The following is a 20,856-nucleotide window of genomic DNA, read 5'->3' as shown; positions in this document are numbered from 1 at the left end:
CTTAATTTCATACCTTTTATCTTTGCTTTGTAGACCTAAATAAGGATGCTGGATTGGTTTTGTTTGTTTGGTTGGTTTTTGTTTGTTTTTTTTAGATATCTGGGAATTTTACAGAAGAAAAAGAGACAGTTAATTGGCAATTGCAAATTACCTATAATCTGTTGGAATTATGAATTACTACATATTTGGATAATACTATTTTGAGGCCATCCGAGTTAACTTTTCTTGGGGCTTTAATGTGTTATACATCTAGTGAATTTCTAGTTTCAATTTTGTAAGGCATACACATAAAATTTCTGCAGAGATAAAGCAAGATTTTTTCATTAATATATTTGTTTATTCACTTTATAGTCCAATATCAGCCCCTCTTGTTGTAGTCCCGCCTCACAGTTACCCCCAATACTCCATTCCCTTCTCCTCTGAGAACAGGGAACACCCCTATATCACCCCACCCTGGCACAGCAAGTCACTGCTGGACTGACTAGGCACATCATCTCCCACTGAGGCAAGATAAGGTGGCCCAATTAGGGGAATGGGAACCACTGGCAGGCAGAAGATTCAGGGACAGCCTCCATTCCCATTGTAAGGAGACTTGTGTGAAGACTAAGCTGCACTTGTGCTACATATGTTCAGGGACTCAGCCCATGCCTGCTCTTTGGTGATTCAGTCTCTGGGAGCCCTTAAAAGGGCCATCTTAGTTGATTCTATTAGTCTTCCTTTGGTGTCTCTATCTTCTTCAGGTCCCTCAATCTTTCCCCCAATACTTCCATAAGACTCCCTAGCTTTAATGTTTGGCTGTGGGTCTCTGCATCTCATTGCATAAGCTGTTGGGTGGAGCCTCTCAGAGGACGATTATGCTAGACTTCTGTCTGCAAGCACAACAGTATCATTGATAGTGTCAGGGATTGATTCTTGCCCATGGTATGGGTCTTAGTTTGTACCAGTCATTGGTTAGCCATGCCCTCTGCCTCAAACCAGGATATTTTTTAGATGGTACAAATAACAGCAAAACATGGTGGAGTTGCCATGGTGCCCTAGTATAAGTATAGCATTTAACAGAAAAATTAAACTTATACTACCTTAACAGAATGTTTATTTTAGTGTTTTAGAATACTATAGTTTGTAAGATCAACTAAAATGATATACAGTCAAAATTTTCTTTTATTGGCCTACAGTGGTTTACAACATTTATATTTCCTGAAAACATAGTAGTTACCTTATGGGGATCTTTTTAGGGTAAATGATAAAATGATACTGTGATAATCAAATGAAAGCAATGTTCAATGTCTGCCCCAATGTTCTGAAAGATTTTCAGAAACATTTAACATTTATACATATATTATCTAATTATCATAATAATTTAAATTCTATGTAGTCCTAATTACAATTAAATAATATTTAACATTTCATACATATATTATCTAGTTATCATAATAATTTAAATTCTATGTAGACCTAATTACAATGGTGTCAATTGAAAAGGGAACAGCCAGATATTTACACAAGAATAAACATGAACAACAGTGAGATAGAATTGAGGACTAAGAAATAAAATCTAGACACAGTTAATATTTGACAGAAAAGACAAAAACAGACAGGGGATGATATTCAGAAGAATAGAAGAAATTAAAATTTAAATAAACCTGCAGGTCAACAAATGAATGAATAAACTGAATGTTGTTTTTTTTTTTTTTTAAGAAACACAAATGACTAATAACTGCTTTTGAGGAGATCAATATTCCCAGCTATCAGGGAAGTTCACATTCAAACTATTGTATGATCCCTTATTCTACCCAGAATGGCTACCTACCATTAACCAATCAGAAAACAAGTGTTGGCAGAGATGTGAAGAGACCATTATGCACTGTTGGTGGAGTACAGATTAGTACATTCACTGTGGGAGTCAGTTTGGAGAGTTCTCAAAATTAAAACAAATTGCAACTACCATATGAGATAGCTGTTTCATTCCTGGGAATATAGTGTTTATTGCTGATCTATTTATTGAAACTTACTATCTTGCTTTTTCCAGGGCGAAATTTCCCTCCTTGTATTAGTGTTTTCTTCCCAATATCCTTTGTAGGGCTGGGTTTGTGGAAAGATATTGGGTAAACTTGGTTTTGTCATGGAATATCTTGGTTTCTCCATCTATGGTGATTGAGAGTTTTGATGGGTATAGTAGTTTTGACTGGCATTTGTGTTCTCTTAGAGTCTGCATGAGATCTGTCCGGGATCTTCTAGCTTTCATAGTGTCTGGTGAGAAGTCTGGTGTGATTCTGATAGGTCTTCCTTTATATGTTACTTGGCCTTTTTCTCTTACTGCCTTTAATATTCTTTCTTTGTTTAGTACAATTGGGGTTTTGATTATTATGTGATGGGAGGTATTTCTGTTCTGGTCCAGTCTGTTTGGAGTTCTGTAGCCTTCTTATATATTCATGAGCATCTCTCTCTTTAGGTTAGGGAAGTTTTCTTTCATAACTTTGTTGAAGATATTTGCTGGCCCTTTAAGTTGTAAATTTTCGCTCTCATCTATATCTATAATCCTTAAGTTTGGTCTTCTCATTGTGTCCTGGATTTCCTGGATGTTTTGGGTTACAAGCTCTTTACAGTTTTGTATTTTCTTTGAATATTGAGTCAATGGTTTCTATAGTATCTTCGGCATCCAAGATTCTTTCTTCTATCTCTTGTATTCTGTTGTTGATATTTGCATCTCTGGCCCCTGATTTCTTCCCAAGATTTTCTATATCCAAAGTTGTCTCCCCTTGTGTTTTCTTAATTGTTTCTACTTCTGTTTTTAGATCCTGGATGGTTTTGCTCAGTTCCTTCACTTGCGTGTTTGTGTTTTCCTGTAATTCTTTAAGAGATTTTTGTGTTTCCTCTTTCATGACCTCAGTTTGTTGACCAAAGTTCTCCTGTATGTCTTTAAGTGATTTTTGCGTTTCCTCCTTATTGGCTTCTATCTTATTGAAGCAAAGAATTGGGATCAGCTGAGAAGTTCATCAAAATAAGAATGGATAATGATACTTTGGTGTATGCATATTGCATACCCATATGAATAGTACTCAGCTATAAAGGAAGATTTGCAAGGAAATGGAGAGACTTAGAGTGTGTCATACTAAGCTGTATCACATAGTCTGAGAAAGAAAGAAAAATACACGTGTTTTTTGATATGCTGAATCTAGCTAATAGCATTTATTGAAGCAAACGTAAACAGACATGTATGTGTGTGAAATAGAACATGATGCAGAGGGGATAGCATGAGGGGAGTGTCACAGTTCCCATTCTGAATGCCGAATCCAATTGTATACAACTTTATTCAGGTCTATAGACCTCGTGTTTTGTTATTTTGTGACTGTAATTTTTTTTACAATTTATTTGCAAGATTATTTTCTTAGTCTATATATTAAAGATAGTTATAATGATTGAATATATTGTAATACCATGCTTAGTAATTTCATATCATATGACACAACTTTCTATACTTTAAAAACATACCAGAGATAATGAATTTGTAAAGAGAAAAATGCTATCTTGGACCATAATTACTAAAGTATGAGCCCATGGCTATATTATTTCGCTGTGACAGTGAACCTCATGGTAGGAGTTTAAAATTCTGGGCAGAAAGAACACATGAAAGGCTGAAGGAATTGGCATGGCCGTAATGACCTGAAGGCCTCCCAATGAATGGTTGCTTCTGGAATCTGCACAACTGCACAGTTTGGTCTCTGTGGGCTCAAACCTGTGACAAACAGCGTTTGTATGATACCTGATCTCTGGATGGCATAACAGTTACACTGACACCTTGTATTTATCTTTATGCTTTTACAGGAGGTCAAAATCATGTAAATTTCATAACCCTTTCAGTGATATGCTTCTTGGATTAATTCCTATGTTTACCCTGAACAAATTTTATTGATAGATGACTTGTCCCCTAGAGAATATTTTGAATTATTTGTTACTAGAAAAAAGTTTTCTTCTTTTTTAAATAGGCCTTCAATGAGTTTGAGGTCGAGCAACATCAAGAATGTGCATATGATCACTTGGAAATTTTTGATGGAGAAACGGAGAAGTCACCAATTCTGGGCCGATTATGTGGCAGCAAGATACCAGACCCCCTCATGGCTACCGGGAATGAAATGTTTATTCGGTTTATTTCTGATGCCTCTGTTCAAAGAAAAGGTTTTCAGGCTACTCACTCCACAGGTCAGCAAATTATCTTCATGTTTTTCTTCCAAGAAAACGCATTTTAAAAATCAATCTTTAAATTGGCGTATACACTAAAGGCTTCGTGATTTATATACATATACATAGATGTGTACATATGCATCTATATGCACATGCCATTGTACTTTCCTCTCTTTTATAACTCTTTGTGTTGGGTATGTAGATGTGCCTTATTAATAGAATTACCTCAAGCTACATTTCTATGGCTGTGCTGAAATGCCAGGAAATAAAGCAACTTTGGGTGAAAGAACATTGGCTCACAATTCCAGGTTGCAGTCCATCATTACTGGGACGTTAAGGCTGGGACTTGAAGCAGCTAGTTACACTCCTACTCAAGGACAGAGAGAAGAAGTGAATGCATTACATGCTGACTCATGCACAACCTCCTTTAGGTAGCTAGGCAGGCCATGATCTCCTATCTAGAATGTAGTGTAAACACAGTGAGATGCATTTCCCCATATCTATTAATATAAATTAAATATCCCCCCCCCCACAGACCCAGGTCCAACCTGATTTATACAACCCCCCATTGAGACTGTCTTTCAGGTGATTCTACATTGTGTCAGGCTGACAATTAAAAGTAAATATCACAGCTGGCAAAATCTCATTGAAATGTGTTATATGGAATATTTGGAAGCTATTCTGGCTACTTTGATACTTTTGCAGAAGTTGAAGATTCATGGAAGAAATCTAAAGTGATGATGATGATGATGATGATGACGATGATGATAAGTTTGATTTCCAGTCAATGGATGTAGAAATATTTCTAAATATTTTTAGAATTAATCTTATAACTACCATTACTAGGTTTTTTTTTTTACTAGTTTTCATAGACCTTTTGTCAATAGATTGCTATTATAATCCTTTATTTCATCTACTAGGCTGCTTCTTTTTTAAGCTAGCTTTTGCCTTAATACATATTTTGTAAATATATTCCTTTACATATTCTTTGTTCAACAGATTGTCATTTCCCCCAACTTGTATTTGCAGTGTAATAAGAACATTCTCCTAATCCTGATTTTTTTGCTATTCACTTAAGGAAAATATAAATATGTAAAGATTAAATAAGATGAAATTATTTATACCATGGTACCAATTTAAATACATGGGTCCATAAAATATGCTGAGGAATATTCTCTTTTTCTTACAGATTTTAGGGAAGAATGTTAATCATAGATATTTGTAAAAGTCATTGAGCTTATAGTGACACCTGGTGGCCATACTGAAGTATTATGTAGGTCAATGTAAGAGATTACTCCTACACAAACGCGACTTAATTTAATACAATATTTGTCATGTTTTCTTGGCTATTGTTTTGGCTTTCTTTAATTTTATTTTAGCAATCTGTATGTGTTAAATATTTTACTGGAAAGTATTTTTCTCTGGGCGTTTTTATTTTACTGCATAATTGATTTACAATCAACTCTGAAAAAGTAGGAATTGTTAAAATAGTGGTATGCTATGAACTATTAATTATTAGACTATTAATATTAATGGTAATTAATTATTTCTTTCAACAGTTATAAAATGTGGTTTTAGAAAAAATTAAACTATGGATATTTCCTATTAATTTTCTAGACAATTGTTATTTGATACACACTTCTGTTAATTTACCAAATACTCAAGATGTGGAAAAATTGGTGTTCCATTATGCCTTTGGAATTTTTCTAATGGTACAAAGTTGATGGCCTTTAAACACACACTTGTACCCACACGATACCCACACAAGAACATACATGTGCACCTACATGCATACATATACACACATGCACACATACACACAGGTACACACACATATACATGCACATATACCTGCACACAAACAAATACACACACATGCACACAAACATATTCACGCACATACACCTGCATAAATATGAATACACACTTGTACACACATGCACACACATGCATACATACATATTCACACATGCACACTTACACCAGAACACATTCACATGCCCACAGGCACACACATGCACATACATGTACTCACATGCATACATATGTACACACACATGCATACATACATATATACACAGGCACACATACACAGGCACACATACACTTGCACACATACACATGCCCACACATACACATGCCCACACATACACATGCCCACACATACACACAGGCACATACATGCACACACAAATGGTCTTGAGATTATTGACAGCTGTAAAGCCTATGACACCTCTAGAGTAGTTTGTAACTTCGACATTTGTACTCTATTTACTTGTTGTTTATCATGAAAACAATTTACATCAATTCTCTCAAACTGAGATCAGCTATATAATCTCCATTTTGCAGATGAAGAAACTGAATTTGTAGATGGTTAATTAATTTTCAAATGTTTGAACCAAAACATGGTTTTATTCCAATTTTGACCACTTGTAAACTTAATATATCCCTCTATAGAATATTCTATTCATTAAAAACTATAGAATCATGACAGAAATGACTACAAATGCCATAACTCCTTGAAGCAGCAAGTAAAGACTGAACTCACTGTTTCAATTACAAAAATGAAATGGCAGGCCCGTTTTAGTTTATATCTATTCAAGCATCACAGTAACTAACCTTAGTCAAGTGTTGAAGCAAACATGGAAATTGGCTATTATTTATTTGGTTCTGCCACTTTAAATACAAGGAATCTGAGGCTGGAACTTAAATGTCAACCAAGTTCCTTAAATACCAGTGACAATGGCCATTAGAATCTCAGCTTCCCACTGTAGTTATTTATTCTGATTGATATGTGTACTATGGTTTGCATGCTTGCCTTTCCTGTTATTTATTTATTTATGAACTTTGGCTTTTAGATGAGTGATCTTGACGCTTTCTTTGTTGAATTTTTCTCTGTGCTGTTGCAAACTAGCACCTTGCATAAAGTAGTCTGCATTTCATCTGCTGGATACATCTCCTTAAACGACATTCTTTCTATTAACTTCAACTGTTCTATAACTTCCCATCAAAAGTTTGTTTTGGCTGTTGCTCAGTGCGATGGGTTAGTATTCTTTAGGGAATAACAACCCAGGGATTTATGGGAAAAGTACAATGGAAATTTCCTTAACAGTTCCCAGGATAAGTTAAATCCCAAGCTGGGATCACATCAGTTAAGTTCCCCACATGTGTAAAACAATTTCATATTGATTATCTCCTAGAACAAATGCAATAGGTTTCTGGACTCAACTATGTATTTTAATTTAACTAAGTGAATTAATTTTTCTATATATAATGTTAACTTTGGCTTCAAAACAATTTAAAACAGCCAATTAGAATGTAATATATGCAGTTTGTTTTATTTTGTTTTGTATTTTTAGAAAGTGATGCTATCCATACATGGATGTGGATGTTGTTGGTAACTTTGTTTCCCTCTGACAGTTAGTTCAAATTCAAGTTCAATTTAATTTAATCCAGTCATCAAGAGAAACAAAATGTGCAAAAAAATATGTATTTTATCAGATATTATGATTTCAAACAAGAAGGGGGAGGAGGTGGAGCAGGAGCAGGAGGAGGAGGAGGAGGAGGAGGAGGAAGAGGAGGAAGAGGAAGTGTGGAGAAAGACATCTAAACTGTGGCTCTGCCTGTCTGCATGATTTTTCTCAAGGATTAAACATTTATGGTTTGTCAGTGACATTTAAGACTCCAATACTATCTTATCGTGTCCTTTTCAGAGATAGTTGTTCAAACAGAGGTTAACTGTGTTAGAATGGACTAGTAAAAGTACTTATAGGTCGAATTACCCAATGCCTCCTGGAATCTTATATTACCAGGAGACAAACAAATACGTCTTTGCAAATTAAAATGATATTTACTACATAGTTTCTCTTCCTGAGTCCATTTTCAATTTCTCAGATTTGTAGCTGAGGCTTTGGGACCTTATAAAGCACTATTAAACTGTTGATTTAAAAGTGCTCTTGCTAACATGTTTGAGACTGGGTTTATATATTTTGGCTTGATATCTTAATACATATATTGACAATATTTTGACTATATAAATTATCTATTCTGTGAAAGTGTCTAATGCTATGTTGGTTTGAGTTTGAAGAACCAGAAGAAGTCCAAAAGCATCAGATGCCTGATGGTTTACATTACTTTATGATGGGTTGCTCTCAGGGCATCCATGTTTTACACCACTGCAAACATTAACATTCCAATGATTAACTTAAATATCACCTGGTAGACTAAGTGTCCTCTTTGAGCATTAATGATAAGAACATTATTTTTTGCATTCATTAGTATGAATCTATGGGCATTGAGGAATGAGTAGACCTAGTGGCACAAAAGAGTTGATTTTAGTAGAATTTTACATTATTCTTAAACCTAAAGATATATGACTTTTAATAGAAACATGAGCTGGCAACTTTGTTATGTTTAGACTTACCAGCCTTTAAGTGTCTTTCCACTTCCTGTTCTATTTCCCTTCTACCTTAACTCTCCATGTAAGATTGGAATGACAGATGAGTGCTTGTGAGTCAGGCATTCCAACTCAGCATACTCCATGTCTCACGCTAATGGTAGTCATTGTAGTTAAGAGTATTGGCAGATTTTGAAACTTGAAAACAATCCATGGTTATGTCACACCTTGATAATCAGCAGTTATTAAAATCAGGAACTTCAATCCACTGGTTCACATAATTCTACCTTGAAATCAGATGTATTTCTACAGTTCTTTTCTTTTTAATTCAATTAAAAGAATGTGTATATTGTGTACCACGTCCATGCCTGGTGCTTGTGCAAGGCAGGAGAGGGAATCAGATGTCCTAGAACTGGACTTACAGATCCATTGTGTGATCTATTGTGTGGGGGATGAGAATTGTATTATTTTCTTTTATTTTGTTTTTTCAAGATAGCGTTTCTCTGTGAAGCCCTGGTTGTCCTGGAACTCACTCTGTAGATCAGGCTGGCCTCAAAATCAGAAATCTTCCTGTGTCTGCCTCCCAAGTGCTAGGATTAAAGGCATGTGCCACCACTGCCCATCTGGGTGATAAGAACTTAATCCAGGTCTTCTGGAAGGGCAACCAGTTCTCTTAACTACTGAGTCCCAAATAAGATGTATTGTTCGCATGCTGTTTTACAAGTCTTATTTATACATTTCCTTTTGGATAAAAACACTTCTAAGGCTATTCTTTTTTTTCTGTAGCATTCAATTATGCACCTGAATATTTTCATGTACTCTCATAGCCTGAATAAACTAAGATAGTTTTCAGCTATGAGTCCTGCACCATTAAATTTTATGTATGGTTTGATCATCTATTTTTCATATAGATCATCTAACATGAGCATTGTGTGTGATATCTATTTTGAAATGAAACTCTAGAATCTAGAATGTAATTCAGTGGTAGGGTGCAAGTCCTGCATGCAATGCCCTTTGTTCAATTCTGGATTTAGACTTGTGTAATCTGACTTTTAAGGACTGTGACATGTTAAAAAAGACTATTTTTTGAGAGTTGTATAAGAGTTACTCTGGAGTGGGAGGGTATTTTGCTTCCAATTCTGGATGAATACAGCACCAAATTGGATGGAAATTCCATCCTTTAGGGATAATTTCATGGGTTTGTCATCAGCTGTGCACGTGTCTGTAATAGTATTATCTATGTCATAACACTGAGGAAAAAGGCTTAATTAATGGTCTGAGAAAGACATTCTTGGGGATAGAAGTATGACGTTCTCTGAATGAATAGCTGCCCTGGGACAAAGCCCAAGGTTGATTAGCACTATGCATTTAGATATATCTATATTTCAGATTCAGAAATGTTAATCTAAAATTACTACCAACAAGGTTTCTAGAGAGATAGCTCAGTCTGTAAATTGCCTACTTCTGAAGCATAAAGGCCTAAGTTCAGATCCCCAGTAGGAAGGTTAAATAGCAGGCATTGTGCTGCACAGTTCTCTAATTAAGGGAGATAGAGAACATGTCAGGTTTGCCAACCACAGAGATATTCTGACTAAATCAGCCAAATTGATGAGATCCAGGCTCAGTGGAAGACACTGTTTTAAAAGCTAAGTCAGAGAATGGTTGTGAAAAACAGCTAGTATGTACCTCTGACTCCTACAGTGTGTGTACAGTGTATCTTCACTCATAAACAAAGTGAATAAAATAACATACCTCTCCCCAAGCACAATACAGCTTAACCAACACAAGTCTGAAAAAAACTCATAAGTGTTTCTGCTGCCTAGTCATCTTTGCTATGGGCTATCTTATGACCAGTGATGACAACTGGTATGAATGTGTTTTCAGACACAGTGGTTTAGCATCCCACCACGTCTTAGAACAGTTTTTCTGGCGGAATCTTCTGGTCATACCTTTGAAACCCTTAGTTTGGAGGATTGTGACAGAGGCTTGGAAACTTCTGAGGTGTTGGTAGACACCCTACTTTCCCCCAAGACAGAGGTACTTTTCCACATCTCATTCTTATCTCTGTGCTTACAAGGTTTGTGGTTAGGTGATTTTAGACTCCTGATGCTTCTATTTGATCTATGCCATAGTAAACATAAACATCTGGTCACAGTGAACTGCTAAAAGGTTTGGGGAACATCCGTTTTTCTGAATTAGACAATCTAAGAGATTCTATTTTCACAGCTTTCTTTAATGTGTTTTCTATGGGTGACAATGGCAGTGAATAGAACTGATTTGTATTTTTCTAAATAACTAGACTAAAATTTTATTATAGCAAATACATCAACTAATATATCAGCAAATACATCAGTTATACCTGGACTGAATCAGTGAAGAATTGTGTATTCTTTTGACCAATGTGTAAGATAATATTACTACTCAAATAATATTATTGTGCATGTATAATAATGTATATATTATATAAAGTTCTATGTAGCAAATATATGCATGAGCTTTATGTGCTTTATTGTTTTTTCAGTTTATCTTTATTTATTTGATGACTGAATTCTAAGTTTTCATTATGAAAAGAATGACTTGAAAGTAAAACATTATTAGGTGTATCTTCTGTAATTCTACTGAGCAAATTTTGTAACAGGTACTCTTCTAGGTGACTTTTGTGTATTGCATTTTGTAAACCCACAAAGATTGGTGCCATTAGCATATACTCTTTGTCTTTGGGAAAATAAGGATCAGAGACATAATCCTGATTGCTCATAGTCTCATTGTTGGTTAGATGTGTATGCTAGTTTCCTAAGTCAAACAGGCTGAATGTGGTATTCCTGCCTATACATATGACACTGTCTGATTCTCTAGTCACAAACACGTACCTAATCCTAGATATGGAAACAGGCATAGGAGGTTGGATGAACTCCACTTGAAATAGAGGCTGTGCAGTAGAAGCTCACTAAGCGTATTCATTTCTTTCCTTGGGCAGAGTGTGGTGGTCGATTGAAAGCAGAGCGGAAGCCTAGAGACCTCTACTCTCATGCTCAGTTTGGTGATAATAACTACCCAGGACAACTGGACTGTGAATGGTTGTTGGTGTCAGAACAAGGCTCTAGACTTGAATTGTCCTTCCAGACTTTCGAAGTAGAAGAAGAAGCTGACTGTGGCTATGACTATGTTGAAGTCTTTGATGGTCTCAATTCAAAAGCCTTGGGTCTTGGTAGATTTTGTGGATCAGGGGTACGTATGCCACCAACAGGATCTCATAGTCACCTAACAAGAAGCCTGTTAATCAGTGGTTGGTATATATAGCATTTATAAACTGGAAAGAATTTTAAAATAAAGTCATACTTTATTATTAAAAATGGCTCAACAAAAATAAACGTGGCTCACCTATCTCCCTATTTCTCCACTATTAATGAGTTTACATTATAGTTCATGTGAATATATGGACTTAGTTGTTCTGGTTTCGGTCAGTTTCTATATTCTAAATTCTCATTGTGCAGTAAATATTTAAATAATTAATAATTCCAAACATACACACACACACACACACACACATACACACAAGTATACAAGAATGATGGTTCATAGTCATCTGCAATGGCATCTGAGGCCTGACATGCATGTAGAGCACTCATATAGGAAGGTATGCAGGTAGATAGATAGATAGATAGATAGATAGATAGATAGATAGACGGACGGACGGACGGACAGACAGACAGACAGACAGACAGATAGATAGATAGAACCCTCTGGTCAGAGTAGCAGGGCTAGCTCCTAGTATAGGTCCAGCAATACAGAACGCTCCTCCATTGCTCTACATGCAGAGGTACAGTGCAGAGACAGGTAGGGGAGAGGGCACATCAGAAGCTAGAATGGGAGACAATCTGGTCTTCTCTATTTCCCCCAGGGCCCACTGCATTTAAATTTAGACTATTCTCATGTGTATTTTGATTGAAATGACAATAGTCTCAACTTTCTGAGTGTCAACTATTATCTATGAATTTAATAATGATGATGATGATTATGATGATGATGATGATGATGATGATGATAAATACTAAACTTTTACCAAAATAATGCATGTAACAAAAAAGCTTCTTAGAACATTTTAGACTATTAAAAGGGAGAAAAGGAAGATTTAGACTCTATAAGTGACTCAGTTCACAATAACCACTGAATATATTTTTACTGTTTGGTAATCTCCTTTTGTACCTATAAATGAAAAAATGCCGGATTAAAGTTTTGGAAAAAAGTACCAAATCTTACTGAAAATTCTGGATTTAGGTATGCACTAAAATGTCTTCAAAAATATAAGAGCTTGGGTATGCCATTTTCTCCCCAGATCTCATGTTTTCTCATCGTTGTGAGAATAAATCCAACAGGAGTACTTTGCTAGGTTGCTGGGTGGGTTGAATAGTTAAAGCACGGACACGGCATGGAACAGTGGTCCATTCTCCTCTCATATTTGCTTTATTTGCTTTTCCTTTCAGCCACCAGAAGAAATATATTCAATTGGAGATGTGGCTTTGATTCATTTTCACACAGATGACACTATCAACAAGAAAGGATTTTATATAAGATATAAAAGTATAAGATACCCGGAAACCATGCATGCCGAGAACTAATGCTGACTCTCCCTCAGAACAGAAAGAAATGTGCATATGGAAAGAGACATTTTTAAAATGGACAACATTAGTACAATGAATATAATGAATTTGAGCAAAAGAAACCTGCAAGATTAGAGTTATCTCTGAAGTGAAAGAGAACTTTCCACAAAACCCGATTGGTATTGCAAGGATGTTTGAAAGTCATGCTTGTTCAAGGAAGATTAAGATCTTGAAATAGATGCCTCACACTTAGGACAGTTCATTTCATGGGCTGTGATTCCCTGGAGTGATTTCTTGACTACTTTTTCAAGATATGGGGACATAAAAATGATCGGTCAGATCAAAGCTTGGAAACCCACTTCTTGGGTCTTGGCATGTTTGCTTAGACTTTGTAGGTCAGACACAGTGTAAACCAAATCCATGTAAGGCGATGTGGAATAGTGGTATTTGGAAGGTGGTTCGTCATTCAAATGTAGGTGTGTGTTTGTGTGTATGTTCACACATTCAAGTGTGCATGTGTGTGTGTGTGTGTGTGTGTGTGTGTTCGTGTGTCCTTACATGTGTGTGTGTGTGTGTGTGTGTGTGTGTGTGTGTATTATGTGTGCATGTCTGTTTGGAAACTGGAATACTTCATCTTCATTAGTTTCAAATACAGGCCAGCTTAACCTGTTCACACAAATGATTTTGTGACCACTTCATTGTATCTATATCTTGAGAAGTTTGAAATATCTATAGTGTCTACAATGCAGTTAATCCCTAAATATCATATTTAATTACTGGATAATACCCAGGCCACTAGTAAACTCATTTCTCTCTGGGGAAGTGCTGAATACTCACACCAAATCCAAGAAACTCACCATGTCTTATAAACCTTTAAGATAAAATTCCAACGAGGTGTGTGCAGCCATCTTCCAAATGACTGCCTGGATGTTTCTTATTCCAGTTACTACTGCTGCTGCTATGGTCTTTCTTTTATTGTTAATGTGTTGATATATTATTATTATTATTATTGTTATTGTTATTGATGTTGTTACTATATTTAAAAATGTTGAGATGAAGCGGAAGTGAGTTTGGGAGAAAGGAAATCTCTCTCTTTCTTGTTCTCTTCTTGAAATTCAGTTTCAAAAATACAATATTGGGTGGCAAATGATTTGTTTCTGACACATTTCCTATGGTGCTATTCCATAATTATTAAAACAGCAGCAACAACAAGTTTCTGACCTTTGAGCCAAACACCTGTGTACTATGAATGCCTCCTTCTATGTGGCTCGCAAAGGAGACTCAAGACTTTTCAGAAATTTCAAGAGTGTATCATAGCAAGGACAAAGCTTGTCTTGTGGGACTACTTCCAATGCCTTAGAATTCCTGCACACAATCAAACCAATCTGCTTAAAGATATGCCTCTTGAGATGTAGACCATCATAGCACACATTAATCAGAAACTCCAAGAATAAAATACATTTCTATAACAAGACATTGGACATACAGATACATATACATGTGTACATCCATATCTGCTTTTGTTGTAGAAATGTAATTTTAGAACAAAGTTTTGGTTTATTATGCTGTGTGTTCTTAATATTAATGTATGTATATGTGAGACTCTGAGTGAGGGTGTTTGCTAGAAGGTAAAGAGCTATAGGTCATTGACAAAGTTAATTCTATGTGCCAAGTTGTCCTAGAACTGTGTTTGAAGTAGTGCTGTGCTAAAATTCATGGACATATAACGGATAATTCTAATTACCGCCCATCATATCGAGAAAGGCTCTTTCCCTTAGACAATCTATTTTGAATTTTTATGTTGATGTGAGTTGCTGTGCAAAGGAGCTTTTATTCATCCTAATTGTCCATGAACACTGATCGTCTGAAAAAAAATGAGTTATATTTCTTTATTTTTACAAAATTAAACTCTACATCTAGATATAACAATTTTACTTTTCTCGTTTTTCCCTTAAACAAATTTTCTCTGCTTATGATGTGTAAAGTGTAAATATAGTTTTGGGACCAGTGTTTGGAACTCACTGAATATGGACTTCAATCTATATAACTGTTGCCTCTAATGTAGATAAGCCACTCTGTGCAGATTATCTGTTCTGTTAACTTCTTCCATATTTTATCACTCATCTCCAGCTAACCAAGGCACACCCACATTGAGGGAAAGAAAAGAAAAAAGTATCCGACCAGAAAGTGTTTTGCATTGTTCCAGGCCTGGTGCGGGCAGAAGCTAACTTCCAAACTACATGCATGCTACTCTTCAGTGATGCTGAATTAAACTATGCAATGAAATGAGACCTAGATATACCATGTTGCTTCCCAGGATGACAGATGAAATTAGACATAGAAACTCAGTCTGTGTGCTGTCAAAATCTGTGCTTATTTTGCAAAATGCAGTAGACTTCATTATAATACACTTGAAAAGTAGAATTTTTAAATGATGTGAAGTTTCTACACAAAGCACATTCCAGGTTTGAATCACAGACAATTATTAGTTCATGGGTATCATTTTTCTTTCAGCAACAACATGAAAATTGGAAAGTCAACTACATATAGATGTACTGACACACTAAAAGTATTACTAAAATTGACAACAACCCTATAGTTTGGTGTAGTGAGATTTTTATTAAAATGGATATATTAAATGATTTTAAGCATCATGGTAAGAAAATGTAGCTAATTTAAGAAATAATCCAGAGAGCCGGGCGGTGGTGGCACACGCCTGTAATCCCAGCACTCTGGGAGGCAGAGGCAGGCGGATTTCTGAGTTCGAGGCCAGCCTGGTCTACAGAGTGAGTTCCAGGACAGCCAGGGCTACACAGAGAAACCCTGTCTCAAAAAAAACAAATCCAAAACAAATAAAAAGAAAAAAAAAAGAAATAATCCAGATACCCCAGCTGATCTCCTACTAGGCAACATGAACTAAGCTTGAGACAACTAGGAAATTATAGAGAGTGGGTAAAAATGTATTGTCATAACTTTGGATCATTGATGAAGATAATTCATTTTTATTGTACCTTTATTTCAGAAATTAGACAATAACCCATATTATTTTTCAAATACTCAGCATTTGCCTTAAACGTGGGAAGTGAAACTAGAGACACCATCATTATTGATTTTCTCATAAGTATTTTTGTCAGTCATTTTCTTAAATTAATTTTTTACAATATTTTATACTTCTACAATATGTTGGTTGTGCTTTATATTTTCCAAAGTTCTATATACCTTATAATTCTCATAGTACACAGAAGAAAACTAGCTTTTATATATTATTTTAAGTTTAATACAAAGAGAAATACAGTTTAATAATGAGACTGTTAGTTCAAATAATTGTATGAAATGACATTTTAAAAGAAATACCTGAAGGTCAGTTGGCAGGAAGCATTGCTGGACACCAAACCTGATGATGGAAGTTGGCTTCTGAAGAAAGCCGATGTGGAAGAAGGAAAGGAGTCACTCCTGAGGATTGTCCACAGTGTGCATACTTCAGAATGAGAGAACCTGTGTGAAGAGGCTAAGGGGGCTGCACTTGAAAAAAATGAAGACAAAATATTCCAGTTCCTGAACACACACACACACACGCACACGCACACGCACACACACACAAACATACACACATACCACACACACACACACCACACACACACACCACACACAGACACCACACACATACACCACACACACACACACACACCACACACACACACCACACACACCACACACACACACACACATACCACACACACACACACACACCACACACACGCACACCACACACACACACACACACCACACACACACACACACACACACACACACTTTTAAATATAGTAAAGAAGTAGATGAGAACCAGGAATTCTGTATCTATACCTCTACTGTATGACTTAATGCTATCCTGGACTAATTTTAATGTAGCATTTTGTCACATTCAAATTTTGTTCATGCTTGTTCTTAAAATAACCTATTTGGTTTTAATGAGTGTTTTAATTGTGGGATATTTTACAGTAAACTTCAAATGTAAATATTTTCTGCTATGTAGAATTCTTTTTTATTTATTAGATATATTCTTTATTTACATTTCAAATTATTTCCCCTTTCCTGGATCCCCACTCCCTGAATACTTAAAATTTTTATTTTTCATGAAGTTAAATTTACTTTTAAAACCTATACTAAATTATATATTTTATTAGAACTACCTCAATGTGTTGTATCAAAATAAGTTTTTACCAAAAGCAATTAAAAAATGATGACTTGAATTTTTCAAAACCCTTGATTTTGCTTTTATAAAATAGCATGGAAAAGAAAAAAATATAGGAAAATGTGTCCCCTTCAAAATATTTATAAACTAAATTGTGGGAATGAGTTCTATTTTGCCAGAATAGATATATAACATAAATTTAACCACAAAGCTGAGTTCTCTGCTAGTAGATTATTGGACCTTTGAAGTGTTTCATGGCAGGGTAAATGGTTCCCAAAGATATTAACCTTTGGTATTTGATTACCATGATATATAATTAAGAAACATGTTATTAACATAAGATTTAATGATAGAAATACTATCTACGATGCAGTGTGACATATTGTAGTCTCCAAGGGTTCTTTTAAATCAACCTGTCTGCAACCTACTATTTTTCATTTCTATAAAGTATACTCATCCTGAGTTCATGATGCCCATATTCTAGTTCAGGGGCTAATGTAGGAAATGCAAAACAATCTCAGAACCCTGAGTATAATTCACTAAATATAACTGTTTCCTCATCCCACAATTTAAGTAAAAATTATCAGAGCACAGCAGAATATATACTGACCTTCAAATTTAAAACACTTGTGGCAATAGGTTTGAATTTTAACTAAATTGGACCCCCCAAATTTTAAAGCAAAAACCCAACTCTAAAGGTATTAGCAGAGAAAATAAAGCTTGTGCCTATGTGGTCTTCACCGTGGTGCTAGGGTGCTCGGGTGCTAGGGTGCTAGGGTGCAGTATGAAGTAAGAGGTGAAATGTGTTATGTGTCTGATTTTTAGACAAATGCAAGTCATGACTTTACTATTCTTTCTGGCTTCACGTTGCTTAGTTTGTCTGTGATATCCACACAGCTAAAACATCCATTTGTTTAAAGTTCCAAATTGTCATCTACACCCAACTAAAGCTAACAATTAACCATATCACACCAACACTTTCTAGTTTAAACATGTGCTCAGACTTCAGAATTGTTTGTAAATCATATTTTAATAGCCATTCTGTAGTGCTTTGGTTGAATAATATCAAAGGGTGATCATTTTACTCATTAGCTCAAGAGCAAAACTAAGAATGGATCTGTCCAAAGCATTACTAGAATTGTTTTCACTGAGCAAATGTAGAAAATTAAAGAACATTTTTATAAGATGAGAAAGTGAACATATAATGCTTTACAGTATTTTTATGCAACAAAATCGAGAGCCAGTACTAATAAAACAGTCAGGGGGCTTAAGGGGTTTACTTACTTCAGGAAATTTCTTTAAGTTTATCTAAGTAGGGTGGATTGCTTAGAGACAAATGAACTGAAAGAATTAGGTAATAAACCTCTTGTCTTTAAAAAAAAATCTCTAAAAGCACTTCAAGAGGCATTTCTTTGAGGGCTATTGCAAAGCTTTCAGTACCTTTCCGGAAAGGTTTTCTACAGGACTCTAATAAATGTGCCAATTATACTCTTGTACTGCCTATTTATTAGCGATCTGAATTTCTTGCGACTAAATGATTATTCATTGTAAGTCATGTTATTTCCAAAACAAAAGGCATATATTTGCATCACCTATTTTGTTGTTAACATGTGTTTTGTTTATTTATTAGGTCAACAAATATTTGCTTCCATTAAAGGGAAAATAAGTCACAATCTTTCCTCTGATGAGGCTTAAATTTGAATTAGAGGGACATGTATTTATTAAAAGTAATCCATTCAATTTGGAAATTGTAAAAATTTGCTCCGCTACAATTTTGGTGATATTTCAAACTTAACATAGTCCCTATTTGGACACCAATATTAATATATACATTCTTTCTTTAGTCTTGATTATACATCAGACCCTCTAAACAAAATCAGTTGATTTATAAAAATACTCATTTTCACATTAATTATAGTGTTTCCAATCATCCAAATTTGTTATTTTCAAAATGGTTAATAAGTTACCTTCGTAAATACAAATTAAAAGTACTGGTGTGTGAACTTTTGTCCCTGTAATGCATGCTTTCAGGAGGGTAATTCAAGAGAATGTGAGTTCAATAGCAGCGTGGGCTACATAGTAACACCCTGTCTCAGAAACAGACAAACAAACAAACAAAGCACCACCTAGTGCCTACATCAGTGTGAGTGATACATTGAAGATTTCACTAGGACTTACATTGAAACACTTGAAAGTCATAATCATGATGAATTACCAATTAATGCGTAAAAATGAAGTCTTAGGAGATTGTGAAATGTGTCATGGTCTTGTTTTTGCATCATCTTCTTATCTGACAAGGATTTTCCTTTTTATTTAATTTACCTATTTTAGTGTTGTTTGAAATGGACATGGCTCTTCCTCGTGAATGCTAGGCAAGTTTCCTACTGTTGAACTCCATCCTCAGTTCCAAGAAATGTTACTGAAGTCCCAGGGGTGTCAGATTGTGAAAACATGCAAAGCATTTGGGACGTGCAGCATGCCTCCTGAGCAGGTGCTATCTCAATCACAGATAAATGTCAATGATTACAATACCACTAAAAGAGCTATAAAATAGTCAAGTGAGATTAATAAAAATAATAGACCCAAAATACTTGGAGTAGTAGAATAATCACGTGATTATTGGAAAGAACATATTCTGAAATGGTTAAAGAATAGAGATGAAAAAATACATGAAAATGTATGGTCATTTAAATTCTGAGATTTTAAAAACAGCAAATCAACCTTGTAGAGTTAAAGAAACACAGTAATTGAAATACAAATTCAGATTAGACACAGCTGATAGTATGATTCATGGGGTGGGGGAAAAGTCACTGTCTATAACAATATAGACAAGGAGATGGAACAGAATGCGAACTTTGAATACATGTTATAGTTGTTGAAGCATAAGAGAAAATACCGAGTGAAGAGCCTATATTTAAATATCCAATTTCCAAAGCATCTTGAAAGGTGTGTATATACATAGCCCACCTTGAAAATCAGGACACACTGAGAAGACGGGACACACTTAAGAAGAGTAGGATGAAACTGAACTAAGCCTGACATGCAGTACTGAAGCTGCTCAACACACAAAAGAAGAAAAATCTTTAATATAATCAAACAAAAAGACATTGCCTGAAAGGAACAAATTTTTATAAAAATAGCAAGTTTTCCCACATGAAAAGATTTCTAATATATGTAGAATACATATATTAATATTCAACATATATTACAAATTATTCAATATACACATTGTATATTATATATACATTTTTGTTTCCCTAGAGATCTCTGCCTAATACAGAGACTCTATAGTGGTTAAATAAATAACAAAGTCAGGAAATTTAAAACCAGTTTATAGGAATGTAAAAATTAAACTTTCAAATCTATTAAGTAGTCAAAATCATAAATACAATCCATGAAATAAATGAAGACACTTATATTTCTTAAGAATAGCATCGAGATTTAAAGAATGTATAATGTGTATTCCAGATAAATAATTTACATTC

At 35.0% G+C, this 20,856-nt stretch overlaps 1 protein-coding gene across 1 annotated transcript in view; it reads left to right on the top strand.

Moving 5' to 3' along the window:
- The window catches only part of Tll1 (tolloid like 1), a 198,884-nt gene extending 185,169 nt beyond the window's left edge, over window positions 1–13,715 (top strand). The window contains exons 19-21 of the mRNA XM_052162659.1: window positions 3,987–4,200; window positions 11,556–11,806; window positions 13,063–13,715. Of these exons, the coding sequence (XP_052018619.1) occupies window positions 3,987–4,200; window positions 11,556–11,806; window positions 13,063–13,197 (600 nt within the window). The 3' untranslated portion in view covers window positions 13,198–13,715. The remainder of the gene's footprint in view (window positions 1–3,986; window positions 4,201–11,555; window positions 11,807–13,062) is intronic.
- The last annotated feature ends 7,141 nt before the right edge of the window (window positions 13,716–20,856 follow it).

This window comes from Apodemus sylvaticus, chromosome 18 (genome assembly GCF_947179515.1).
Source record: "Apodemus sylvaticus chromosome 18, mApoSyl1.1, whole genome shotgun sequence".
Taxonomy (NCBI): Eukaryota; Metazoa; Chordata; class Mammalia; order Rodentia; family Muridae; genus Apodemus; species Apodemus sylvaticus.
The sequence above is the reverse complement of the archived record's forward strand: the minus strand, read 5'-3'. Positions and strand labels throughout refer to the sequence as shown.